At 54.4% G+C, this 27578-nt stretch overlaps 2 protein-coding genes across 6 annotated transcripts in view; both read right to left on the bottom strand.

The window, feature by feature from the left end:
* Window positions 1-1165, bottom strand: part of SLC27A5 (solute carrier family 27 member 5) — an 11507-nt gene extending 10342 nt beyond the window's left edge. The window contains exon 1 of the mRNA XM_062177448.1: window positions 300-1165. Within this exon, the coding sequence (XP_062033432.1) occupies window positions 300-1071 (772 nt within the window). The 5' untranslated portion in view covers window positions 1072-1165. The remainder of the gene's footprint in view (window positions 1-299) is intronic.
* On the bottom strand, window positions 869-27578 carry ZBTB45 (zinc finger and BTB domain containing 45). 5 transcript variants are annotated; one of them, XM_062177479.1, is made up of 4 exons: window positions 27267-27578; window positions 12148-15206; window positions 3744-5022; window positions 869-3118 (listed from the first exon to the last, which is right to left on the bottom strand). In XM_062177479.1, the coding sequence occupies exons 2-4, from the start codon at window positions 12172-12174 to the stop codon at window positions 2862-2864; spliced, it is 1563 nt and encodes a 520-aa protein (XP_062033463.1). In that variant the 5' UTR covers window positions 12175-15206; window positions 27267-27578; the 3' UTR covers window positions 869-2861. The 5 variants fall into 5 exon arrangements, with proteins under 5 accessions (XP_062033463.1, XP_062033464.1, XP_062033467.1 ...); XM_062177480.1 differs by lacking the exon at window positions 27267-27578 and having other exon boundaries at window positions 12148-15670; XM_062177483.1 differs by lacking the exons at window positions 12148-15206; window positions 27267-27578 and adding an exon at window positions 8042-8101.

The raw sequence follows: 27578 nt of genomic DNA, 5'->3' as shown, positions 1-27578 counted from the left end.
GCAAGGCGCACCCTGGTCACGGGGGGAGGGCCTGACCCAGAGCTAGGGCAGAGAAGTAGCTAGCAGAGACAAACTTCCGCATATTCTGTCAAGGAAGGATTGAAACAGCCCAGGTGAGGGGAAAAGATTTAAAGACTGGTGACCTAAGTATTACTTTCCCGTTACGTTTTGAGTCTAATTGCTTGTGATGGTGGATGAGTGGGAGCAAAGGGCTCCCACCCCCACCCCGGACTCCTGTCCTGCAGTCCATCCCTTGCCCCTGTTTACTTCCATCCTCTGCTGGCCCCAGGGGCCCTTACCTGGGTCCACCAGCAGCACCCTGGCCCCGGAAGTCAGCACAGCGTGCACCAGGGGGACACCACGGCCATGTGGGTTGATCCAGGCTACTGGGCAGCCCAGCTTGGTCAGCCCCAGCCACAGACTCAGAGCAGGGATGGCATGGGAGGTCAGCACCAGGAGGGCAACAGGCTCCTCAGGAGTTGGGCCACCACGGCTGCCCAGCTGAGCCTTCAGAGCCCACGCTGCCTGGCAGGCCCTGGCGTCTAGCTCCTTGAAGGTGACAGAGCAGGCCCCAGGACCCGTCCAAACCAAAGATGTGTGGCCAGGCTGCGCTTGTGCTCGCCGCTCAAAGGTATCCACAAAGGTGTCGGGAGGCCGTTGATTCAAGCGTTTCCTGATCTTCAGTCCCAGGTGGATGAGCCTGGCCAAGTAGGCAATGTCTGTGGGCAGCCAGCGCAGGCTCGGGGGCAGCCGTGAGGGTAGCATGGTCAGTGTGAGGGCCGCAGCTGCAAGGCTCAGCCAGTGGGGCATCCAGGGGCTGAGCCAGGGTTGTGCCAGCACAGCCAGACCGAGCAGTACACAGCACGTGGGGTCCCCCAGGAGCCAGCGCAGGGTCAGAGCCATTGCTGCTGGCCACAAGGGCTGCCCCAGGGCCCCCAGCAGAAATAACAGCAGCAGTAGAAAGGTGAGCTGCTGCCTTCCACCCATAGCCCCAACTCCCTTCTGGACAAATGGCTGCACATTCACAGGCTTATCTCTGTCCGGGGCTCCTGGCCTCAATGTCCAGCCCATCTACCCCGCCCTGGAGGCGGTGGCTCAGGCCCGGCTGGCAGTGGCTGCTCCTGGTCTAGAACTCTGCCCCCAGCTCTTCTCCTGTTTTGCTGTTTACCTTCCTTATCAGCCCTGTCTTTCTCCAGAGGTCTTTCCTCCTCTTCTCTGGGCCCGCAGGTCTTTCTCCTCCTTGGATACCACCACCAGCCTCCCTGCTGTCCTGTTTGCCCAGTCCCCCCTCCTAGGGCTGGCAACTGCCTCCAACTGTGCACATTCTGTACAGGAACTTGAGAGACTGACTTTAGAGATGTTCCAGCAAGTCAAATAGGAAAGCAACAGGACAAGGTCATCCTTGTCCCAGGCACCGCCTGATGCTCTGCCCTCCTCTGGCACCCACCTGACCCACGGGGACAGTCCTGACCGGGCTACACCCCTTTGTCCCCAGTGATGAGAGGAGTCTAACCTCCTGCCCGGGGCCAAGCAACTACTCATTTAAATGCAGCTCTGTTCCCTCCCGTGTGCCTACTCTCTCTGTCCCACTTTTGGCATTGATGGAGACTGAACTCTGGCCTTCATGTGCAGAGCTGGACTGAGAAACCTTGTCCCCTCACCACTGGGAGGCAGTCAGAGGGAGATTTCAAAGGGGTCACCACTGTCCCATGAGCCCTCCAGGCTAGAGTTCTCTCTGTCCACTCCAAGTGCTTGGAATAGGGCACCTGGGTCAGGAGTTGCGAATGTGCTGGGGGCAGATGGGGAGAATGGCTCCCCAGGGCTGACAGCTGGTCAGGGAGCCCTGTGACACTGGCTCACAGCAGGGGTCAGGTGGCGCAGCCGTCACTCACTGAGAAGCCACCTACTCTGGAACGTGGCCACCAATGGCCAGGGCAGGCTCTCCAAAGGTAACTTGCTCAACCATCATGCCCATCTGCAGGTGGCAGGGGAAGTTTTAAAATCCAGATTCTGAGAGTCTGGTTGGAAGATTGAAACAGACTTGGTGAGCAACAGAGGGCTACAGTGTGACTAGGGTTTGTGGTCTCTCTCCAAGACCTACTTCTGCAGGAGTTGGCCTCTGCCCCTCCCGCAGGACCAAGTGCTCCAAAAGAGCTGAATGCCAGCCACACACGTAGCATGTCCCAGTACCCGGAACTGAGGCCCAGTTTACCTAAATGGTGCCCAGGGAGGTGGGGGTGGCGGCAGGGGTACTGCCCAGGGCTGGGGACATTGAGTCCCAATCATCACGCTCAGCACTGATCTCAGTGCACACGTCACACACTCGTGCCCCATGGCTCCTCATCGTTTATTACAGGGAGGGGAATCCCGAGGCCGGCCCCATGCCAGGGCAGGTCCACCTGAGCCTCCTTAAGCGCCCCGAGGGACAGGTAGAGCTCGGGATGGGGAACCAGGGACTTCACCTCGCCAGACATGGGGGCAGGGGAGCAACCCAAATCCCACCTCACTACGGATAGTGCAGGGCGAACCGGGGTCAGACACACAGGTCCAGGGCCAGGTCCAAGGACCTCAGCGTCCAGCTCACGCGGGAGGTGCTCCAGTTCTCAGAGGAGGGAGCCCCTACCATTCCCTGCCCTGGCCCGGCACGGCCCCGGAGGATCCAGGGGGCTGGACCTCGAGGTCTAGCGTAGAGAAAGGGGTGGGGGAGGAGGAGAGCCTGCGCTTGGGGGAGGGCGCGGTGTGCGGGCGGGAATATGGTCAAGGAGCCGCTGCTACAGCAACCAGGCTCCACTGGACCGAGGCGACAGGTCACGCAGTGGGTGTAGCCAGTCCCCACCGAATCCTCAGGCCCTGGGCCCCCGTCAGGGCGCAGGATGCGTAGCCAGGTGGCGCTCCAGCAGCGCGCGGTGGGAGAAGACCTTGCCGCAGGCTGGGCAGGGCACGCGCTCCGGCCGGTGCGTGCGCATGTGCACATTGAGGGAGCTCTTCTGCGTGAAGCGCTTGGCACAGACCGCGCACTGGAAGGCACGCACGCCAGTGTGCGTGACCATATGCTTGAGCAAGTAGTCGCGTAGTGAGAAGGATCGCCAGCACACGGCACACTGGTGCGGCTTTTCCCCTGCGGATGACAGCGTGCGTCCGTTAGACGGCCCGGCTCTTCCGGGTAGCTTGCGTCTGGCAGGGGCTTCCATTCCCTCCACAACCACCCACCACCCTGGGATCCCCTGCCCGACAGAACTCACACATATACACCCCGGTGCGTCTCCCCCCATAGGGGTGCCCCTCTCCCAGACACCGACTGGCAGCGCCTCCCCCCCCCCCCAATCTAACAGGCACGCTCCCAGCAGGGATCTCTGCCCATCTAGACTGCCCACGTGGATCTTCCCTGACTGCCACCGGACCCACCGGCACCTGGAGAGCCGGAAGACTCCCTGGGGCACTGTTCCCCAACCCAGCCACATCCCTCTGTTAAGACTCAGCGTCAGCTCTCCAAAGGCTCTGAGCACGTTCCTGCTCCCCAATCCAGCCTCAAGATACCCCCCTAAAAGTGAGGACCCCACTTCGGGGGTTCCTCCTTGCCCATAAGCCTGGCACATCGGGAATTCCATTTCCTGGCTCCCTGGAGTTACCACAAAAGCAAGAGAACTCCACCAAGTGTCTCTCCACCAGTCCCCAGCCCTTCCCCAGGTTTGACTCTCAGGGGACTGTTCCCTGGCTTCTTCCACCCCCCCGCCCCTGCTCACCCGAGTGGATGAACATGTGCTTGGTGTAGTTTTTCCTGGAGCTGAAGGTTTTCCGGCAGTGGCTGCACTCGTAGGCCGGCGGCTCCGCACCCGGAGCTCGAACAGGTGTGACTGGAGGGGCGGCAGCCGGAGCGGCAGGCTGAGCTGGGGCATCCCCGAGCTGCACGCTGGGGGCAGCCTCTGGCTGGAGCGCGGGGTAGAAAGCAGGGGGCGGGCCGGGGGCCGGCCCCGATGGGGTGGGAGGGGTAGGTGTGGGCGGCCCAGGGGCGCCCAGGTGGAAGGGGAAGAGAGGGACGGGCGGCCCTGGGGTCTTCACGCTGGGAGCACGGGGTGCAGTCAGGACGCAGTCGGGTGGGACCGGGGTCTCCGCGGGGCAACTCTCCGCAGCCACGCTGTCCTCCTCGTGCCAAGCAGTCACATAGCTCTCCGGGAACGCATCCTCAGCCGCCGCGGCCCCTCGAAGAAAGTCCCTTCCAGCACTGCCGTAGTCAGTGAGCCCGGTGGGTGCTGGGGGCTCCTCACGCGCTCTGTCGGCGGTGAGGAAGCCGGCAGCACAGTCCGGAAAGGAAGGGGGTGCCTGGCCCTCCCCCGGCCCGCCGCCTTCGCCATCGTCGCCATCACTGTCCTCGTCTGTCTCCTCCTCGTCCTCGTCGTCGTCCCCTCGGTCGTCGGGGGCTGCAGGCAGCGCGGGGTCGGCGTCCGGTCCTTCCGCCTTGGTTGGCGCCGGAGGCGCAGGCAGCTGCAGGCGCGCAGGCTGGCGCTGTTTGCGGCTGTGCGCGATGCCGGGGTGCCCCGGAGGGCGCGCTGCCAACAAATGGCGCAGACGGTGGCGCAGCTGCGCGGGAGCAAGCGGTGGGGGCACGGGCGCGGGCAGGGGTGCAGGCGCTGGGGCGCCTGGGGCACGAGTGCGAGCAATGATTTGCGTGCATTCATCGATAACGGTCTGGATGCGGAGCACCGACGCCGCGGTGAGCACCTGCAGCGCCTCGCCCTGCGCCACCACCAGCGAGCCGCTGTACAGGAACTCCACGAGCTGGCGCACCGTTTGCGCAGGCACCACCGGCGGCACGCGGATCTCGGAGTGCCCCAGCAGCAGCTTGTCCTGGAAGAAGGGCGAGCCGGCGGCCAGCACGCAGCGGTGCGCGCGGAGCGAGGCCTCCCGGATGCGCACGGTCACGTCGCAGAAGTGCCCGCCCAGCCTCTGGCCGTTGAGCGTTTCAAGCAGGGAGCGGGAGAAGTTCTGCAGGTGGATGTGGTGCACCGCCTCTGCCGCCGCCATCTACACGGATGAAGGGGTGGGGCGGGGAGACGTCAGTGCTGGCCGCCCCAGGTTCCCGTCCCTTCGGACCTTACAGAAGAGGATCCAGGGGTCCTCTCCTCTCCTGGCTCAGCAACCCCATCCCTGCCCAGCACCCCCAGTTCCCAACACAGGACACACCAGGACCCCTCCCACACACGCCCCACCCTGCAGTGCCTGCCATCTCCACAGCCACGACGAAACCCCTAAAAGAGGGTGGGAATACTAAAGGTCTATCCCCAACCCCAGCCCTACTCAGGGCCCCTCAGGGCACCCAGGGCTTCCCCTCCACCCCCAACTCTAAGTGAGGCCAGGGACCCGCACAAAGAGCTGGTTGCCCCATCCCACCCAGAGCAGATCTCATGTCAGGAACACTGGTCCGCATCTCCACCAACTAGCTGTGACTGCTGCCGCTCCTGACTTTTTTGGGGGAGAGGTCTCTTTTCATCACATCTCTCAGCTTAGAGCATCTAAAACTCTGTGTGATTCAGGCATCCCAGATGGGCGCCAGTTCGAGTCCCGGCTGCTCCACTTCCGATCCGGCTCCCTGCTAACGCGCCTGGGAGAGCAGCGGAGGATGACCCAAGTGGGATACCCAGAGGAAGCTCTCCGCTGCTGGCTCAGGCCGGCTCAGCTCCGTCGTTGCTGCCATTTGGGAATTGAACCAGTAGAGGGAAGACCTCTCTCTCTCTCTACCTCTAACTTTCAAATAAATAAAATAAAAATCTTTTAAAAAAAATAGGGGTACATTAACTAGGGTATATGGAGTTCATCACAGGTGGTAGGGGACACATCTGCCTCCTGGACAGAGCTATTTGGGACAAAGGACTAAGGTAGAAGGGTGGGCATCAGCCTTGCAGGCATACATGGTTCGGAGCACGCTTTAGTCCATCAGGCAGCTCTGCTTGGCATCTCCATGGGGCCTGCGGGACCCAGGTGTGAGCACGGCGTGGATGGGGGCATGTGTGGACTTTGCAAGGCTGTGTGGCTGGCTGGACAAGAGCAGAGCAGCACAGTCCACAGGCATGGCTGAACCATCCCTGTGCGTCTTGGGAACCTGTGGCCACGTAATCCCAGCACTGTCCTGTCTTGCACCACAGAGGAAAGCCCCACAGAGAAGGCTGGCAATCTAGGAAACTCTGCCTCTTCACCCATGAAGCAAGCGACCATTTGTCAACAAGGATGCAGGGATGAGCGGTGGGCGTGGTAGTTAAAATACCCCACCCACATCTCATAGCTGAGTGCCTGGGGCTGAGCTCTGGCTTGGCTCCACTCATGAGGAGGCAGCAGATGATGTCTCAAGTCCCTGGGTCCCTGGGCACCCCATCCCTCCTTATAAGAGGCTGGGATGGCGTTTACAGCGGCTAGCTTCTGCCTCGCCCAGGCTGTTATGGGCACTTGAGGAGTGAGCTAGCAGATGAAGGAGCTCTCTCTCTGCCTTTAAATAAGTAAGTAAATAAAAATAAAGACCGGGGATGAGATACTGGGCTCATCCTCCACCCAGAACGCCCGTACCCACAGTCTCAGGGAGAAGAATTGGGACACAGGATACACCCTGAGACTGGTCCACTTTCCACCCGGCCCCTGGCTAGGGGCTCCACTTAACCCTCAGGATCCACTGGGCTCATCCTCCACCCAGAATGCCCATACCCACAGTCTCAGGGAGAAGAATTGGGACACAGGATACACCCTGAGACTGGTCCACTTTCCACCCGGCCCCTGGCGAGGGGCTCCACTTAACCCTCAGGATCCACTGGGCTCATCCTCCACCCAGAACGCCCATACCCACAGTCTCAGGGAGAAGAATTGGGACACAGGATGCACCCTGAGACTGGTCCACTTTCCACCCGGCTATCTTGTGCAGTTACACAGCCCCAGCAAGGGGCCCCCACTTAACCCTCAGGATCCACTGGGCTCATCCTCCACCCAGAACGCCCGTACCCACAGTCTCAGGGAGAAGAATCGGGACACAGGATGCACCCTGAGACTGGTCCACTTTCCACCCGGCTATCTTGTGCAGTTACACAGCCCCAGCAAGGGGCCCCCACTTAACCCTCAGGATCCACTGGGCTCATCCTCCACCCAGAACGCCCGTACCCACAGTCTCAGGGAGAAGAATCGGGACACAGGATGCACCCTGAGACTGGTCCACTTTCCACCCGGCCCCCGGCGAGGGGCCCCACTTAACCCTCAGGATCCACTGGGGTCTCAGGCTCCGTCCCTGCGGCTCCGCCTTCTCTTTGCCCCCAGCCGGCCCTTTCCTCTTTCATGTCCCACCTCTGCCCCGCAGGCCCCACACCTGCAGTGGCCGGGCTACCGCAGGCCTGGACCGCCCCGAATCCGGGTCTATTCGCCATGCAGCAGCCAGAGGGAGCCTGTCCGGACGGAACAGGTCTGGACCCTTCTCGGCTCAGAGGCCTCCATGGCAATGAATTGATTCCTGGAACCGGCCAAGCCTTTGCATGCGCAAAGACTGACCTCTGCCCACAGCGCCCTTCCCCATCCTGGTCCACCCGGTTCCCAAAGGACTTCAAGTCCGGGCCCAGACGCCGGGCACGGCCCTATCTGGACTCCTCTGCTGACCCTCCCTCGCCCTGCTCCCGGGAGGACTCCGGTCCCACAGTCCGGATACAGTAGGGCCTTCTTGGATGCCTACGAACAAAGGCCCACCTTGGAGATCGACCCTCCCGGGTCTGGCGCCCAACACTGGCCGCCACGGCTTCGCCCACGCCATGCACTTGGCTCCAGACACCCTGTGCAATACTCTACGTCATCGACCGGGCCCCACCCCGAGAGCGCCTCTGACCCGCTGCCGCAGCACCCGCTCCAGCCCCGCCGACCTGGGTTTCCCGCCTCGGTACCCTGGCCCGCTCGGCGCCCCGATCCTGTAGCGCCCTCTCGCGTTCTCCGCAGGACCTCCGAGGCTAACGCGGGCGCCACACCCCTGGCAGGCCAGGCCTTCTCGGCGGCCCTGCAGCAGGGGATGCCCGCCCGACCCCACCTCCGGCTCCTCCTCAGGCACCAGGCCCCGCAGCGGCCGCCTCCCGCTCACCAACGCCAAGGCCACACTTCCGGGCCGCTACGCCGGCGGAACCCAAGTCCGGGGCCGCTGCGGCGCAGGGGGGCGCATTAGGACAAAGCACGCTTCCGGTGTTTCCATAGAGATTAGCGGCCGCCGAGCTGTGCTTCCCGCCCTGGGTAGAGTCGGACCCAGGTTCGCAAAGGCTCCGACGGCTGCAGCGCGAGGACTCCCCCAGCCTGAAGTGACCCCGGCGGAGTGCGGGCTCGAGCCGTCGTTCAACGGGCCACACCCCCGAGCGCGGGACACCGGGCTGGAGGCGGAGGAGGATGGGTCGGCCGCTCGCGGCCGGGGCTCCCCGATCCCCGCCGGCTGGCTTCATCCCCGCTGCAACCTGGGGCGGCAGCCTTCCCCCCACAACGCAGGTGGGCGCAGCAGGAGGACTGACCCCTGCTCGGCCGGGCCCCAGCCCCGCCTGAGGCCCTTCAGCCGCCCGCAGGACCGCCGTCCGCGGGGTGGACGGGAACGAGGGGACCCACCCTAGCCCTGGCTCCCACCCTCCGCCCCTGGGCCTGGGTCCCACCGCCAGGTGGAAGCAGCCTGACCCCCACACTGCAAACCGCAGGGCCCACCTGCCCCAGGAGAGGTGTCAACAGAGGAAGAGATGGCCACTGACTTGCTCAACACCCCCAGGCCAACACTTAGAACAAAAGGGGGTGTGGAGGCCAGACACAAGGGAAGAGCTGTCCCAGCAGACAGAGCAACCTAGGTCCACAAGGGCCCTGAAGTGGGACTGCCTGTCCAAGCCGCTCGTGAGCCAGGCCAGGGAGGTGGTGAGCCTGCCCTGTGGCCACTGTGTGAGGGCAGGCAGTGATGGGGCTGGAATAAGGGCTTAAGTGGACTGTATGCCTGCGCCCCGGGAAGGAGACGAGATCAGACGTGGGCTTTGAAGGTCAGGGAGGGGAGCACGGGTGCCAGGTGAGAAACTGAGGCAGCAGTGATGGCTCACGAAGCCGGATCTCTGCCACCCTCGTGGGGGAATTGGATTGGGGTGTGGGCTCTTGGCTTGGGCCTGGCTCATCCTCCCACCCCTGCCCTTTGCAGGAATTTGGAGAGTGAACCAGCAGATGTAAAATGTCTCTCTGTCTCTCTGCCTTTAAAATAAATGAAGCTATATAAATTTAAAAAAAAATTTAAAAAATCCAACTTTAGGAGCAGATGTCTGGCACAGTGGTTCACACATCATTCGGGAGACCTGCATCCCATGTTGGGGTGCCTGGGTTCGTGTCCCAGCCCTACTCCCTGTTCCAGCTGCCTGCTCATGCATACATTTGGAGGTGACAAATGATGTGAGTGATCGCCACCCACATAGGAAACCTGGACTGAGTTCCCCACTCCCAGCCTCAGCCTGGCCCACCCCCCGCTGTTGTAGGCATTTGGGAGTGAAACATTAGATAGGTCGATCTCTCTCTCTGCTTTTCAAATAAATAGAAATATTTTTTTACAGTATATTTATTTATTCAAAAGGCAGAGTTACAGAGAGGCAGAGGCAGAGAGGTCTTCCTTCCACTGGTTCACTCCCCAAATGGCCGCAACAGCCAGAGCTGCACTGATCCAAAGCCAGGAGCCAGGAGCTTCCTCCAGGTCTCCCACGTGGGTGCAGGGGCCCAAGCATCTGGGCCATCTTCTGTTGTTTTCCCAGGCAATAGCAGAGAGCTGGATCGGAAGTGGAGCAGCCGGGACTCAAGCCAGCGTCCATATAGGATGCTGGCTCTGTAGATGGCGGCTTTACCTGCTACATCACAGCGCTGGCCCCTAGAAATAAATATTTTTAAAAGTTGGTGAGGCCAGTGTAGTGATGCAGTGGGTTAAGCTGCTGCCTGCGACAACAGCATCCTGCATGAGTGCTGATCCGAGTCCAGGCTGCTCTGTTTCCAGTCCAGCTCCTGGCTAATGCTCCTGGGGAAGCAGCGGAGGACAGCCCGAGTCCTTGGGCCCCTGCACCCAGTGGGAAACCTAGATGCCCCAGCTGTTGTGGCCATTTGGGGGAGTGAACCAGAGAATGAAGAATCTCTCTGTCTCTTCTCTCTGTGTACCTTACCTTTCAAATAAGTAAATCTGTCTTTTTAAAAAAACTCTAGGGGCATGCTGGTAAGACACTTGTGTTCCATATTAGACTGAGGTCAGTGTCGCTCCAGTTCCCAACTGCAGCCTCCTGAGAATGCAGGCACTGGGAGGCAGTGGTGATGGCTCAAGTAACTGGTGTCTGCCACCCCTGGGGAAGACCTGGGTTGAGTTCCTGGCCCATGAGCTCAGCCCTGGCCAATAAGGGCATTGAGGGCATGACTCAGTAGATGGGGCAGTGTGCTGTCCCCTCTGCTTGTCTCTCTGAAATAAGGTGTGGTGTGTGTGTGTGTGTATGTGTGTGTTTTAAAACAAAAAGCAAAGCTAATGTCGTGCTTCATTGTTTTTTAGACTCTGAGCCCCGTACTCTGGCCCACTGGGTCTGCTTTCACCAACCCTGACAATCTCTTCTCTGTTCATTTCTTTCCAGCCTTGTGGGCCCCTTGGTGTACCTCCCTTGAGGTGGGCCCATGCAGTTTCCTCTTGTATAGTACCCTGTCACACAGCTTATATGCTGTCACCCTGGGACCTCAAGTGCCTTCCCCCGTCTTCTGTCATCAGGTTTGTTAAAGGGGAGGGTTCTGTGTCTTTCATATTGGTACTTTCTGTGCAACACAGACAGGGATAGCGATTTCACTCTACCTTGGGCCGCCACTGAAGTTGGCCCAGGAGAGCTCTGGAATACTGCAAGTCAGTCTGATACGGGGAGGCAGTTTTTTTTGTTTGTTTGTTTCTTTGTTTTGTTTTTTAAGATTTATTTTATCTATTTGAGAGGGAGAGAGAGAGAGAGGTCTTCCATCCCATCTACTGGTTCACTCCCCAAATGACCACAGTGGCCAGAGCTGAGCCAATCCGAAGCCAGGAGACCACAGTTTCTTCCAGGTCTCCCATGTGGGTGCAGGGGCCCAGGCACTTGGGCCATCTTCCACTGCTCTCAGGCCATCATGGGAGCTGGATCAAAAGTAGAGCAGCTGGGACTCAAACTGGCACCCATATGGGATGCCAGTGCTGCAGGAGGAGGCCTAACCTATGCCACAGTGCCAGCCCCAGGGAGGCAGAATTTGAAAAACTTTCCACTCCAAGATTATATGCCAAGACCTCTAGAAGGTGTAAATATAATGAATTGTGAGTAGTTACACTGCATAGTCAAAGGGGCTTTTTTTTTTTTTTTTAAGATTTTATTTATTTGAAAGAGAGTTACAGAGCGAGTTAGAGACAGAGGGAGAGAGGTCTTCCAACCAAGGGTTCACTTCCCATATGGCTGCAATGGCCAAAGCCTAGCCGATCAGGAGCCAGGAGCTTCTTCTGGGTCTCCCACATGGGTGCGGGGGCCCAAGGACTTGGGCCATCTTGTACTGCTTTCCCAGGCCATAGCAGAGAGCTGGATTGAAAGTAGGGCAGCCTGGACTCGAACTGGTGCCCACATGTGATGCTGGCACTTCAAGCCGGGGCTTTAACCTGCTGCGTCACAATGCTGGCCCCCACAAAGGGGCTTTTACAGACAAATGTGATTAAGGTTATGTCACGAGTGCCACTTGTCACATAGCTTGACAAGTCTAATGCAACGTGTCAGAGCATGGGGAAGAATCACACAGAATTGTGATAGTCTTTAATATAATTTATTCAATAATCTCTCTCTCTCTCTCTCTCTCTATATATATATATATATATATATATACATATATTCAAGGCACACATCTAAAGGTCAGTATCACTCAATATGTCATTAGTCCACAGGTCATAACACACATCTAGGAGTAAGGCAACTTCCAGAAATATCCAGCAATAGTATAACACATAGAAAGCATAAAAGTATAACCAATCTAAACACTCATGGCTAAGGGTGTAATATGAATGCTGCGTTCTCAAGGTTCCTATCAATGTCACGAAAGGTCAAAGTCTAAAGTCCAGAGTCCAAAGTCTCCATTACCACTCAGAGAGACGGATCTCTGAACAGTACTTACAGGCAGGAGTCGTGGGATGACTGGCATGTTGGGCAGTAGGCTCGAAGTTCCAAGATGGATGGCAAGGTGAAGGGTTGGAGAGGTCACCTGAAGAGTGGTGCGGTTGGGTCCGATGTCAGGTCTGGCAGCTGAGGTGTCCAGGCGAGGTGGCTCCAGCAGGGTGGCAGGCAGAGCTCAGGCAGTGGAGACACGGCCAGAGTTTCACTTGCACTGAGCTGTGGTCCCCTAGGGGATGCAGAGCAGTTGTGAAGTTTACCTTTTCATCCCCGCTCTGAGGTAGGTGGGCGGTGAAGGTGTCCTGAGGTGTCACCATCCACAAGCTCATCTTTTGGGGTGTCACCAACCAGATATGGGTATCTGGGTGTGACCAGTGGTGTTTTGGGGGTCTTCTGGGTGTGGCCAATCGTGGTGCACAGTGTGGGTGAAGTAGTGCAGTGGCCAGCTGCTTGGCTTCTTCTAATGTAATGTCCCCCAGTCCTTATCAGCCTCACCAGCAGTCTGTTCTGACAGATGGTCTAGGCAGTTCCTGGTGCTTAGTGGCCTTTGCTTAAGTAACTCCATTTTGGTTTTGCTTTTTCTCTTTCTTTTTGGGTTAGTGGTGCTCTGTAACTCTTTTGGGACTCCTGTGGGATTCTCCACAGTTTATTAATCAGCTGATCTTAAAAAGTGATGATCTTGGATTATTTGGGTAGGCCCAAAGTAATCCAAAAGGTTCCTTAAAGGTAGAAGAAGGCAGAAAGACAGCTGGCGCCATGGCTTAAGAGGCTAATCCTCCGCCTTGCTGCACCGGCACACCAGGTTCTAGTCCCAGTTGGGGCGCCGGATTCTATCCTGGTTGCCCCTCTTCCAGGCCAGCTCTCTGCTATGGCCTGGGAAGGCAGTGGAAGATGGCCCAAGTCCTTGGGCCTGCACCCGCATGGGAGACCAGGAGAAGCACCTGGCTCCTGCCTTCGGATCAGCACGATGCGCTGGCCACAGCAGCCATTGGAGGGTGAACCAATGGCAAAAAGGAAGACCTTTCTCTCTGTCTGTCTCTCTCTCTCTCTCACTATCCACTCTGCCTGTCAAAAATAAAATAAAAAAAAAATAAAAAATAAAAAAAGGCAGAAAGACTGGAATTGGAATGTAGAGTCTAGAGCCTTGTTGCCGTTGAGTTCTCCACAATGTAGCAGTGGGTTCGTTTCTGAGAAGAGCAGCGTGGTGGGGGCAAGAGGCGCGGAGTCAACACACAGACCCCGGGAGTCCGGTGAGAGCAGGCTTGAGGCGAGCAGCCTGCAGACTCATTTATTATAGTTGGTGCAATAGCTTATATAGCCAAGACCAGCCAATCTGGTCAAGGGGCGGTCTATACCCCAACCAATCACAGCCTGTTGCCAGGCAGTTTCCAGAGCCATCCAATCACAGCCTGTCGCCAGGCAGTTTCAAATCCATCCAATCACAGCCTGTCGCCAGGCAGTTTCCAGAGCCATCCAATCACAGCCTTTCGCCAGGCAGTTTCAAAGCCATTCCTGACTAACTGACGCTCGCTTGCCAGTGGCCACCTTGGCATGGCCTTCTCATTCCACTACATTTCCCCCTTTTCGTTTATTTTTGAGCAACGGGAGGCATGATTCTTGGCCATACCATTGTTGACCCCGTTTCCATGTGGTCTCCGTACGCAGCTGTGCCTGTCTTAGGTTGTCCCCCAGGGGATCTTACCCGTCATTGACTAACCAGCGCTCAAATCGAGAGACCACAGGATTGCTTGCTCAGATAGGGGTAGGAATGAGGAATAATGGTTATCAGGAATGGCATGACCGCACACAGGCTGTGGGCCATTGGAGTGGCTGACCAGAGCTAGTGGGGTACGCAATGGTAACAGATGTGGCTTTGGGCAGTTTCTCAGGGTAGGATGATAGGGCAGGTGCGTCTGCTAACAAGGCGGAGTCTTGGTCTTGTTCAGCTGGTTCTGGTTGGCTGTCAATTGCAGGCTTGATGTTTCTGGCTGGTACCCAAATGGGCTGTTCCGCATTCTCTGGAAAGACACAAGCATATCCTCGACCCTTGGTTAATAGAAGCCTTTTTACAGGCGTTGGAATCCAGGGTCTGAATTTTGCGTACACTTCAACATTAGCAGCAAACATGCTGATGGCATGGGATCTAGCGGCTGCCCTGAGAGCTTGGGGTGTCCGAGTACTGCCACAAATGTGGGGATCCTCACTGGGTGCAGATGGGATGACATTGTATGAGTTATTGCATAGAGGTCCTCTTAGTTCATCCCACGGGTATGTGGGGGGTAGCTGACTAGGCATTGCTACCTTGTTTGCTACGTTGTTTTTTTCACTGTCCGAGTTCTCTCTCCCTAAGTCAGCAACCGTTGTCTGTGAGACAGGGACCTGGAGTGTCAGGCTCCTATCACTCACAGATTCACTATCTTTTATAATCTGCACAGGATTCTGAGAGGGGGGTATCTTTCCCATGTCTGAGCGCTTAAGAGCGGCACAGTACGCCAACTCTAGCCAGAGGAAAGACACGTATAGCACTGCTACCGTAACAAAGCAAATTCCTAGCACCTCAACTGTGGATGGCATTTTGTAGGAGGTTTCCCTATGCTAGACAAACAGATAGTGGTGTATCAGATCGTACGTATGTCCTGTGCTTAGTGGGGGACTTCCTTGATTGTTAGGTCAAGGCCGTATGCCCACACGGTGTCTCCGGAGCGTCACCTCTCTCGAGTGAGGGAAGATGACTTGGTTCCAAATTCTGGGATGATCAGTCCCTTATGTGAATTCGCCGGGCGAACCGAAAGTAAAAGGAGGAGCCGAGAAGCGACGTACGCTTCAGGGCGGTGTGTGCTAACCTGGGGTCACTTAGACCGAGGACAAGGACAAAGAAAGGGGCGTAGGAGGGGGTTCTGTGCTCACCCTCACAGAACCGAACAGCACACCAAACACCGAGGGGCCTACTTGCCGAAATCCAGGGGGGACCTCGCCGAGTCCGACACACTGTCTCTTTCCCAGTCACGTTGGCGCGCCAGATGTTGCCGTTGAGTTCTCCACAATGTAGCAGTGGGTTCGTTTCTGAGAAGAGCAGCGTGGTGGGGGCAAGAGGCGCGGAGTCAACACACAGACCCCGGGAGTCCGGTGAGAGCAGGCTTGAGGCGAGCAGCCTGCAGACTCATTTATTATAGTTGGTGCAATAGCTTATATAGCCAAGACCAGCCAATCTGGTCAAGGGGCGGTCTATACCCCAACCAATCACAGCCTGTTGCCAGGCAGTTTCCAGAGCCATCCAATCACAGCCTGTCGCCAGGCAGTTTCAAATCCATCCAATCACAGCCTGTCGCCAGGCAGTTTCCAGAGCCATCCAATCACAGCCTGTCGCCAGGCAGTTTCAAAGCCATTCCTGACTAACTGACGCTCGCTTGCCAGTGGCCACCTTGGCATGGCCTTCTCATTCCACTACAGAGCCTTTGAAGATGGAGGCCACATAATGGAATTCAGTGGGCAGAGGGCAAAGAGGGGCTGGTGTTGTGGCACAGTGTGTCAAGCCACCACTTGTGATGCCAGTTCAATTCTCTGCTGCTCTGGTTCTAATCCAGCTTCCTGCTAATGCACCTGGGAGAGCAGCAAAAGATGGGTCAAGTGCTTGGGCCCCTGCTACCAACATGACACTAAGCATTCCAAACTCTGCCCAGATAGTTCCAGGCTCCTGGATTTAGCCTAACCCAGCCCTAGCCATTGCAGTTCTTTGGGGTATTAACCAGCAGAGGAAGATCTCTCTCCATCTCTCCCTTTCTCTGTAATTCAGCCTTTCAAATAAATCTTTGAAAAGGTAATTGGGAAGACAGTGGACCTGTTGGGGTAGCAAATGCAGGAGGCTCAGGTCACAGTGGCTGCTTTGATCTTAGCAAAAAAATGGCAGGAGATGGATTCAGGGTCGGAAGGAGAGAGCATAGGTAGCTTCAGAAGTCTCTGCCCTGAGGGAAGAGGCCTGGAAGATGCAGTAAAGATGGTAGTGGAGGACCTGACCCAGTGACGTTCTGGGACAAAACCCTTTTATGACATTTGAATATGCTGGTAAATGTGTGAAACTAGTTGGGGCATTGCATGAAAGATTCAGGATGTGAAAAGTAAACAAGTGAAATCTAACATCTTTCCTACGCTGTCCAATGTGGAACCATTCATGTGCCTGAACTTAACCTACAACATAACCTACAACATGAAATCACTCAGCTCCACGGCAATGATGAGCTGAAAGCTAAGTACAACTTCCCACTGCTTGAGTTCTTTTTCAAAAAAAAAAAAAAATTATTTATTTGAAAGTCAGAGTTACACAGAGAGAAGGTGAGGCAGAGAGAGAGAGGTCTTCCATCTGCTGGTTCACCCCGCAGTTTGGCCCCAACGGCCAGGGCTGTGCCCATCCGAAGCCAGGAGCCAGGAGCTTCCTTTGGGTCTCCCACGTGGGTGCGGGGGAGGAGCATTTCTTTTAAAGGCTTGCCTCACAAGTGTCAAGCTGAGCTCCAAGCAATTGCCAAGTAGCAATATTATGAATACCAGCTAACATCCCATGCCTCACCAAAGAAAAGCATTACCAGCCATCACATTAAGGGTGAGTTAATGAAATGTTTGACCAAATGTAGCAAGCTAATTATTTTTTAAGTTGGTAATTTTGTATGGCCCTCCCCATCCCTGCTCTTGGGTTAAAGACTAGTATTCAGGTGCCCATGTCATGTGGGATACAAGCACACACCTTAGCCTACCAGGATCTTCCATTCAGCCCAGAGAGCAGGCACTAAGCATAACACTCAGAAATATTGCCCAGCGGATAGGGGTGTCAAGGCAGATAACAGCTGTTGGGGCTGAGCTTTCCTGTCTGAAAAGAGGAAAGGAGCCACAGGAAGTGGGGAGAGGGCAGTGGCAGGACCTGTCTACACTGCAGAAAGACCTCGGAGGCTTTAGCTTAGGGAGAAGTCTAGAGGGAAGACGAAGAACCCAAGTCCTGGAGAGGCAATGCGTGGGTCTAGGCAAAGTGCCTTAAAGAATTACCAAAAAAGTAACAATGAAGCAGATTAAGAGCCCTCAACAAAATGGGGTGGAGTGGGGATGTTTGCAAGAGAAAAGATTTAATGACCTGTAACAAGTAAAGGATACCTTCTGTTGTTGTAGACAGCTTGGGAAGGGCCTTTCTTAGTTCCCACCCAGTGCATCTGCTGCTCCCCTGGGAACTGCTGCCACCCAAAGAAGCTGTGAGCCCAAGGTGCAGCCTTCATCGCCTCCAGACACCAACTTACTTTTACAGGTTCCCCATTTCACATGCATAATTCAATAATTTATGGTAAATTAACTTAAAAAAAAAAAAAAAGGATTTAGGGTTGACGCTGTGGCATAGCTGCTAGAGCAGGTTAAGGCACCGCCTGCAGTGCAGGCGTCCTGTATGGGAGGCGTCCTGTATGGGCGCCCGCTCCCCTACAGATCCAGCTTCCTGCTGATGAGTCTGGGAAAGCAGCGGAGGATGGCTGAGTACTTGGGCTCCTGCACCCATGTGGGAGACCTGGAAGAAGCTCCTGGCTCCTGGCTGTGGTGTGGCCCAGCTTTGGCCATCGTAACCATTTGGAGAATGAATCAGCAGAAGGAAGATCTCTCTCTGTCTCTCCCTTTCTCTCGGTAACTCTGCCTTTCAAATAAAATAAATAAATCTTTCAGAAAGTTTATTTATTGGAAGGCAGAGGGAAAGAGATAAAGATATCTCATGGGGCCTGCTCTGTGGCACAGCAGGTTAAAACCCCAGGTTTCATTCAACTGAGACCAGTCCATAAACTGGTCAGTTTGAGACCCCCTTCACTATGTGGATAGTGGAAATTTGAATTTTACACTAGTATGCAACTATGGCTTGGTCCTTCAATTCTCCTAAGAGAATTTTTTCCTACACAGAGACAAGTTCTCAAGTTGATTCCTCAGGATGATATTTCTACTCTTTCTTATACTAATGGAAAAATCAAGAGTTTTGAGTCTACACTTCCAGCTTTGAACTTCATTGAGCTGCAAAACCATATTCCCTGTAAACCACCACAGAATCACCGCAAAAGTTACTCACTCTGGCTTTTGCTCTGTTTATAATGTCATAAGACATTTCTTCATCTCAAGATCTGCTATATATTTAATTTTTGAAAGTCAACTCTGGCTTAATTCTGGTTTTAATTATTTCTGGCAATTTTTGAAGTAGACAAGGTTTCATATTAGCTATATTTTTGATGTTGCCATCTAACTGACTTTCAATTTTTGAACACACTCTCACACACACAGAATGAGAATGTTGTAACCTAGTGAAAAAATACAGATGTTAATACAAACAAGATAGTGAAAGAATAATCATTTACCACACATTTCTTTCTTTCTTTCTTTTTTTTTTTTTTTTTTTTTGACAGGCAGAGTGGATAGTGAGAGAGAGAGAGAGAGACAGAGAGAAAGGTCTTCCTTTTTGCCATTGGTTCACCCTCCAATGGCTGCTGTGGCCGGTGCACCGCGCTGATCCGAAGGCAGGAACCAGGTGCTTCTCCTGGTCTCCCATGCGGGTGCAGGGCCCAAGGACTTGGGCCATCCTCCACTGCCTTCCTGGGCCATAGCAGAGAGCTGGCCTGGAAGAGGGGCAACCGGGACAGGTTGCTCACAAATACTACACACAAGTTTTTAAAACAATTATACATTGTGGAAATTGTCTCAATTGTCATTTGTCATATATCTTTAATAAGGAAATAATGGGTATAAAAAGGACTGACATTTTAGTCAAAGAAACCTAGGTGGAAGAACTACTCCAACACTAACTAGATTGTGGCTTTCACAGTAAAATGAGGATTATAATACCACCTACTGCAGAATAAACATAATTAAAGTACTTAGCCCAAAGGCAGGTATATTTAGTATGTCTCAATATAAGTTAACTACAATTGTAAGTATGGTTGAACAAAGACAAAGAGAGAACATATTAATAAAAATAAAGAGAAGAAATATCTACATCTGCCAAATGTCAAAACAAAATAGACAATTATTTTAGAAAGCAATTACACAGGCCGGCGCCGTGACTCACTAGGCTAATCCTCCGCCTTGCGGCGCCGGCACACCGGGTTCTAGTCCCGGTCGGGGCACCGATCCTGTCCCGGTTGCCCCTCTTCCAGGCCAGCTCTCTGCTGTGGCCAGGGAGTGCAGTGGAGGATGGCCCAGGTCCTTGGGCCCTGCACCCCATGGGAGACCAGGAGAAGCACCTGGCTCCTGCCATCAGATCAGCGCAGTGTGCCGGCCGCAGCGCGCCTACCGCGGCGGCCATTGGAGGGTGAACCAATGGCAAAGGAAGACCTTTCTGTCTCTCTCTCACTGTCCACTCTGCCTGTCAAAAATTAAAAAAAAATAAAAATAAAAAAGAAAGCAATTACACAGACATATTCTCAGTTATTTATCACATTTCCTTAGACTCAAGAGAATTAAACTTTGCAACATACCCAGTGCTTTGAGTCCCTCAGAAATTAATCACATTGGCATGCTAGTGAATAGCAGTACTTCATTTTATAATACACATGTATTTAAAATGAGTCTATATTATGATAAACATCATTGTATATAATAGATACATTTTCCACATTAAGATTTATTTCCCCCTCATAGACGAGTGCATTGGTTGCCTTGTGGTGACCTCTCTTACTCTCTCCAACAGTTCCTGTAGCTCCCATGGATGGGAAATCATATCTAAATACTTGTTGGACTTCCAGCCAAACACTGCTGGCTGGGTGGTACCCCTTGCATGTCATGTAGAATTTCAGTGTTGTTGACTATCTTGTGGGACAGAGACAACCTGACTGACCTTCTCACCCAAGGCAGCCATGTTGTACATTACCCACCCTCCAGGAACCTCAGTACAAACATAAACAGACAATCCTGGCCTGCGTAGGGATTTCACTTCAGGTTGGAAAATGATGTTTTTCAAATTCTAGCATCTGATTATTGGTGGGTGCTCTGTTATAAGCAAGAACAGTGGCCATGTGTTCCCTTGAAATACAGTTCCCTTTCAAAAAGCAGGGTAGATGCCAAGTTCTCAGAGTCAGGGGCTGGCTTAAAAGTAGCATCATGTGGTGACAGATGGGAATATTTTTCTGGCTCTCTTTTATTTTTGAGAACCGTTAGGACTCATGAATAGTGTGGATTCATTATGTGTCAATGACAGTCATTGTTTCTTTCTTTCTCTCTCTTTCTGTCTTTTATGTATTTATTTGTAAGACAGAGTTACAGAGAGCGGCAGACACAGAGAGAGAGGTCTTCCATCTGCTGGTTCACTCCCCAGATGGCCGTAATGGCCGGAGCTGAGCCGATCTGAAGCACAGGAGCCAGGTGCTTCTTCCTGGTCTTCCATGCGGGTGCAGGGGCCCAAGGACGTGGGCCATCTTCTGCTTTCCCAGGCTGCAGCAGGGAGCTGGATCGGAGGAGGAGCAGCTGGATTGGAAGAGGAACTGGCACCCATGTGGGATGCCAGTGCCACAGGCAGAGGATTAACCTACTGTGCCACAGTGCTGGCCTAATATTCATTGATTTTTAAAGGCAGAGGTACAGAAGAGGGGAGAGACAGACTCCCAACTACTGGTTCACTTCCCAAATGGCCACAATGGCCAGGGCTTCTAGGAGCCAGGAACTGATCTGGGTCTCCCAGATGGGTAGCAGGGACCCCAGGATGGGCCATCATCCTCTGCCTCCTAAGGCCAGCACTCAAACCCACAGTCTGATACAGGATGCAGGCATTCTAAGCGGAGGCTTAATCTGCTGTGCCAAAAAGCCTGCCTTCTATGAAAAAACCTTGGGCTGGCACTGTGGCTTAGGTTAAGCCTCTGCCTTCAGTGCTGGCATCCCAAATGGGTGCTGGTTCAAGTCCCTGCTGCTCCACTTCCGATCTAGCTCCCTGGTAATGTGCCTGGGAAGACAGTGGAAGATGGCCCAAGTGCTTGGGTGCCTGTACCCACATGGGAGACCCAGAGGAAGCTCCTGGTTCCAGCCATTGTGGCCATTTGGGAAGTGAACCAGTGGATGGGAGACTTCTCTCTCTCCTTGTCGCTTTGTACCTCTGCCTTTCTTTTTCTTTTCTTTCTTTCTTTTTTTTTTTAAATTTTTATTTTTGACAGGCAGAATTAGACGGTGAGAGAGAGAGAAAGGTCTTCCTTCCGTTGGTTCACCCCCCAATGGCTGCTGCGGCTGGCACACCTTGCTGATCCGAAGCCAGGAGCCAGGTGCTTCTCCTGGTCTCCCATGTGGGTGCAGGGCCCAAGGACTTGGGCCATCTTCCACTGCACTCCCGGGCCACAGCAAAGAGCTGGACTGGAAGAGGAGCAACCGGGACAGAATCTGGCACCCCGACCAGGACCAGAGCCCAGAGTACCGGTGCTGCAGGCAGAGGATTAGCCTAGTGAGCCGCGGCGCCGGCCTCCTCTGTCTTTCAAACAAATAAATCTTTTCATCTTGTGACCTACAAAACTGGCCAGGTCAAGATCGTCACTGGCTTAATGGATTTTGTCTTTTTACACATTTACTGATTGCCTACCTGCTTAGTGGTAGACATAGTGAAAGCAGTAGTGAGCACGATTAGGATCTCTTGTTCTTAGAAGTCTCTCTAGTTAAAATGGGAAGAGAAGTGGTTGACTAGAAGAGCAGAGAGCATTCTAGGCAAAAGGAATATTAAGTACAAAGGAGCTGGGACAGACAGTGTCTCTTGTGCTGAAAGAGTGATGATGTGAAAGGCCAGCAGAGTCACATTCCAGGGCACGCTTCCGAACTGTAAGTATTATTTTTTTTTTGTATTTGCAGCAAAACATATATAAAATTTATATTTTGGGGGCAGACATTGTGGCACAGTAGGTTAAGCTACTGCTTGAGGTACCGCATATCGAGTGCCAGTTCAAGTCTTGGCAACTCTGCTTCCAATTCAGCTTCCTAGTGATAAATTCTGGGAGACAGCAGGTGATGGCTAATGTGCTTGGGTCCCTGCCACCCATGTGAGAGACCCAGATAGAGTTCCTGGTTACTCGCTTTGGCCTGGTCCAACACTGGCTCTTGGGGCACTTGGGAAGTGAACCAAAAAATAGAAGCTCTCTCTCTCTCTCACACACACATACACACATAATTTTCTCTTCGTTGTTCTGTTTCAAGTGAGCAAACTTAAAGCTATGTTTAAAAATTTCCATTTTAAGGCCGGCGCCGTGGCTTAACAGGCTAATCCTCCGCCTTGCGGCACCGGCACACCAGGTTCTAGTTCCATTTGGGGCGCCAGATTCTATCCCGGTTGCCCCTCTTCCAGGCCAGCTCTCTGCTATAGCCTGGGAAGGCAGTGGAGGATGGCCCAAGTCCTTGGGCCCTGCACCCTCATGGGAGACCAGGAGAAGCACCTGGCTCCTGGCTTCAGATCAGCACAGCGGCCCTTGGAGGGTGAACCAATGGCAAAAAGGAAGACCTTTCTCTCTGTCTCTCTCTCTCACTATCCACTCTGCCTGTCAAAAAAAATTTTTTTTTTCCATTTTATCCAGATGAAAGTGTATAATTCAGTGGTACTAAGTACATTCACAGTGTTGTGCAACCATCAGTTATCTAATTCCAGAACAACCTGACTTTTATTCTGAACCTAAATAGGGCCACTGGAAGGTAAATGACTGGAGGGGCTGGCAAAGACTGAAATCTGCAGGATAGATTGGCAGGCTGGAGACCCAAGGAAAAGTTGCTATCACAATTTGAATCTGAAGGCAATTTGTTGGCAGAATTCCCTCTTCCTTGGGAGAGGTCAGTCTTTTTGTGTTAGTGTGTATATTTTAATTTTTCCTCCAGTTTAAAAAATTATTTGATTTAAAAAAATTTTTTATATGAAAGACAGAGTAATAAGAGAGAGACATGGACTGAGACAAAGACAAAGAAAGATCTTCCATCCATTCGTTCACTCTCCAAATGTCTGAAGCAGCTGAAGATGGCCAGGCTGATGTCAGGAGCCAGGAACTTCATCTGGGTCTCCCAAGTAGATGGCAGGGACCCAAGTACTTGAGCCATTACCTGCTGTCTCCCAAGGTGTGCATTAGCAGGAAACTGGATTAGAAATAGAGCTGGGACTCAAACCCAGGCACTGTGATATAGGATGCAATATAGGATACGGGCATCCCAAGCAGCTGCACCAAGGGCCTGTCCCCCCTCCCCCCCACTGAATTAGGACCATACCCTACAGTGTGACATCATCTTAATTAAAAATAAATTTACTTGAGGATGGGGGATTGAGAAAGAGATCATTCCTATCTACTGATTTATTCTCCAAATGCCTGTAACAGCCAATGGGGCCTATACTGGTAGCCAGGAACTTAATTACTGAAGCCATCACTACTGCCTCCTAGGGTCCACATTAGCAGAAAGCTGGAGCCAGAGCCAGGTATTGAACCTAGGTACTCTGATGTGGGATAAGCGCATCTCCAGCTATTACAGGCATTTGGGGAGTAAACTAGTAGATGGAAGATCTGTCTCTGTGCCTCTCAAAATGCATACATAAAAAGATGAGATTACGCAGGTGGGCCCTATATCCAATGACAAATGTCATTATTATTATTTTTTAGTGATTTATTTATATATTTGAAAGGTAGAGTTGGAGAGGAGAGAGAGATCTTCCATCTGCTGGTTTACTCCCCAAATGGCCACAATGACCAGGGCTAAGCCAGGTCAAAGCTAGGAGCCAAACTACTTGGGCCAACTTCTGCTGCTTTCCCAGACATATTAGCAGGGAGCTGGATTGGAAGAGGAGCAGCCGGGACTCCCCATATGGGATGCTGGCACAGCAAGTTGTGGACCAACCTACTGCTCCAGAATCCTGGCCCCCCAAATGTCCTTATAAAACACAGAAGACACAGAGAAAAGAATGCAATGTGAAAACAGAGCCTGAGAGATTGGAGTGATACAGCCACAAGACTTGCTCAGAAAGTGGCTTTGGAAGTGACAACAAGGACAGGATAAAGTGATTATAGGGTATGAAATTTGAGGAAGGAACACAGGGTGAAGGTGGCTGGCTGTGGACAGGTGTCCAACCAGGTTGCTCTACCCTCCAAGCCCTGTCTGCTAAGGCAGAAGATAGATGGTTTCCAGTGTTCTAGAACTGGGTAGAGCCTTTGTAAAGACTTAGCAATGGAACACAGGGGGATTCGAGGGCAGGGGGTGGGGAGAGGGAAAGCCAAGGTACATTTATGCCCTCCATATACTACTGGATGAGCTTGCTACTCAGAGAGGACCCCTGAGTGAAGAGGATTCAGCCCTGGCCTCACCCTCCTATATAACCACTATATCTTACTCAGTCCGATTATCCCCTGGCTTTCTTTAGGTCTGTCTGAGTCTGGCTGCCATTGATTCACCCTTCCCCCCATTGCTGCTGGTACTTCCTGAAGCCTCATTTCCCTATGATGCCAACAGTGATGTAGGGCCTTGTGGTGAAGAGACAGATGTTCTACTGCCTGTTGCTGGCATTGAGTGGCACTTGCATGTGTGGCTGCCTCTTACTTGAGGATGAAGGTCCTGAACACTGGGGGAGGAAGGGTGGCGTCAACAACCATTGCAAAGCAGAGTGCATAGGCCTTGATAGGCCACAGAAACCTCCGGGAAAAGCATGTAACAAGCAGAAGGTAGGGTGGCATGCAGGGATCCAGCCCCCAGACCCTGTTGGCTGTACAGTCACCTGTCTGGGCACCTCCCACTATGCCTCACTTAATGGCTCCTTTGTTGCCTATTCTGCCTCAGGGTCTTTGCATTTTCTACCTGAACTGTTCTTTATTAGGTGTTTGGGGGTGGCCCCTAAGAGAGCCACTTATACACTCTTTGCCAGCACCTACTTTGATCTTCTGATCCTGATGCCTCAGTGTCTGCCCAGGGACCAAGGTGGGTGTGGGTCACACACCCTCTACCCTGACTGACTTTGAGGAGTAGCAGGGGGTGGGGCTGTGGAAACTGCTCAGCAAAGGACGCCCACATATCACTGGGTTCGCAGCCAGGCACTCATTTCAGTTTCTAGGGAAGGAAGTGATCGTCCCGGGCTAGGGCCGTGGGGGAGTGGTGAGATGGAAGGGGCGTGTTCCCACAGGGGGAGGGGTGTGCTCGGAGGTCGCCGCCGCGAAGGGGGCGGGGCTTGGATTTGGGGGGCCGCGCGCAGCATTTGAAACAAAGGCAGGGCGGGGACAAAGTCCCGCGGCCACCCCGGCTGTAGGGCCCGACAGGGTTTTGCAGCACGTGTGAGCACCTGGGGCTGGGGTGGGAGGTGCCGGGCCTGGTTCCCCTATTCGCTGCCCGGCTCGCCACCTTTGTGCGCTCCCGGGAGACGGCAGGGGGTGTCCACTTCTGGACGCGCCAGCCCTCGCGGCCTCCCGCCCCGTCTCTAGTGGTCTGGGAACCGAGACGTCGGGATCGGAAGGCCACGAAACAGGGTGTTGGACTTGTGCCAGGTGCCCAGCTGTCAGGTTTTCTGTCTTGAGGGGGCGGATTCCGCTCTCCTTCCCAGCTCCTACCTCCCCTCCCCCAGACCCTCCTTCCTCCCCTCAGGATTCCTCCTCCCCCCAACATCCTGCTTCCCCATCAGGAATCCTCCCCCGATTCTGCTAACCCCTTCAGACCAGACCCTCCTTAGGATTCCTCCTCAGACAGGACCTCCCTCAGGATTCCTCCTGACAGGACCCCCTCAGATAGGATTCCTCCTCAGACAGGACCCCCCCTCAGGATTCCTCCTCAGACAGGACCCCCCTCAGGATTCCCCCTCAGACAGGACCCCCTCAGACAGAATCCTCCTCAGGATTCCCCCTCAGACAGGACCCTCCTCAGACAGGACCCCCCTCAGACAGGACCTCCCTCAGGATTCCCCCTCAGACAGGATTCCTCCTCAGACAGGACCCCCTCAGACAGGACCTCCCTCAGGATTCCCCCTCAGACAGGACCCTCCTCAGACAGGACCCCCCTCAGACAGGACCTCCCTCAGGATTCCCCCTCAGACAGGATCCCCCTCAGACAGGACCCCCTCACACAGGATTCCTCCTCAGACAGGATCCCCTCAGACAGGATTCCTCCTCAGACAGGATCCCCCTCAGGATTCCCCCTCAGACAGGACCCTCCTCAGGATTCCCCCTCAGACAGGACGCCCTCAGACAGGACCCCCTCAGACAGGACCCCCTCAGACAGGACCTCCCTCAGGATTCCCCCTCAGACAGGACCCCCTCAGACAGGACCCTCCTCAGACAGGACCCCCTCAGACAGGACTCCTCCTCAGACAGGACCCCCTCAGACAGGACCCTCCTCAGACAGGACCCTCCTCAGACAGGACCCCCCTCAGACAGGACTCCTCCTCAGACAGGACTCCTCCTCAGACAGGACCTCCCTCAGGATTCCCCCTCAGACAGGACCCTCCTCAGACAGGACCTCCCTCAGGATTCCCCCTCAGACTTGGCCCCCCCCCCACAGGATTCCTCCTCAGACAGGACCCCCCTCAGACAGGATTCCTCCTCAGACAGGACCCCCTCAGACAGGACCCTCCTCAGACAGGACCCTCCTCAGACAGGACCCCCTCAGACAGGACCTCCCTCAGGATTCCCCCTCAGACAGGACCCCCCTCAGACAGGATTCCTCCTCAGACAGGACCCCCTCAGACAGGACCTCCCTCAGGATTCCCCCTCAGACAGGACCCTCCTCAGACAGGACTCCTCCTCAGACAGGACCCCCTCAGACAGGACCCCCCTCAGGATTCCCCCTCAGACAGGACCCTCCTCAGGATTCCCCCTCAGACAGGACCCCCCTCAGACAGGACCTCCCTCAGGATTCCCCCTCAGACAGGACCCCCTCAGACAGGACCCTCCTCAGACAGGACTCCTCCTCAGACAGGATTCCTCCTCAGACAGGACCCCCTCAGACAGGACTCCTCCTCAGACAGGACCCCCCTCAGGATTCCCCCTCAGACAGGACCCTCCTCAGACAGGACCTCCCTCAGGATTCCCCCTCAGACTTGCCCCCCCCCCCACAGGATTCCTCCTCAGACAGGACCCCCCTCAGACAGGATTCCTCCACCCACACCCTGCTTCCCTCCTCAGACAGGCCCCCCCCCCCCATAGGATTCACCTCTGACAGGACCCTCCTCAGACAGGATTGATTCCTCCTCAGACAGGACCTCCCCTCAGACAAGATTCCTCCGCCCACACCCTGCTTCCCTTCTCAGGATTCCTCTCCCGATTCTACTTCCTCCCTCAGACAGGATTCCTCCGCCCATTCTGCTTTCCCCCTCAGACAGGCTTCCTGCCGGCTCCCCGCCCCTGCTTCTCTCGGGATTCTTCCCACAGACCCTGTCTCCCTCTGAGGATTCCGCACTTCTCAGATTCAGTTCGTCCACCTGGGACATCTTGGAGTCAGGGCAGCGGCAGGGCAAAACATGGG

The sequence above is a fragment of the Lepus europaeus genome, chromosome 19 (genome assembly GCF_033115175.1).
Source record: "Lepus europaeus isolate LE1 chromosome 19, mLepTim1.pri, whole genome shotgun sequence".
Taxonomy (NCBI): domain Eukaryota; kingdom Metazoa; phylum Chordata; class Mammalia; order Lagomorpha; family Leporidae; genus Lepus; species Lepus europaeus.
The sequence above is the reverse complement of the archived record's forward strand: the minus strand, read 5'-3'. Positions and strand labels throughout refer to the sequence as shown.

Coding starts and splice junctions, on each gene's coding strand:
- ZBTB45 (XM_062177479.1), bottom strand. CDS start 12,174: ATGCCAGTCATCCCACGACTCCTGCCT. Junction 5,023..12,147: donor TCATCCCACGACTCCTGCCT/GTAAGTACTGTT, acceptor TCATCCGTGTAG/ATGGCGGCGGCAGAGGCGGT. Junction 3,119..3,743: donor GCACATGTTCATCCACTCGG/GTGAGCAGGGGC, acceptor TGTCATCCGCAG/GGGAAAAGCCGCACCAGTGT.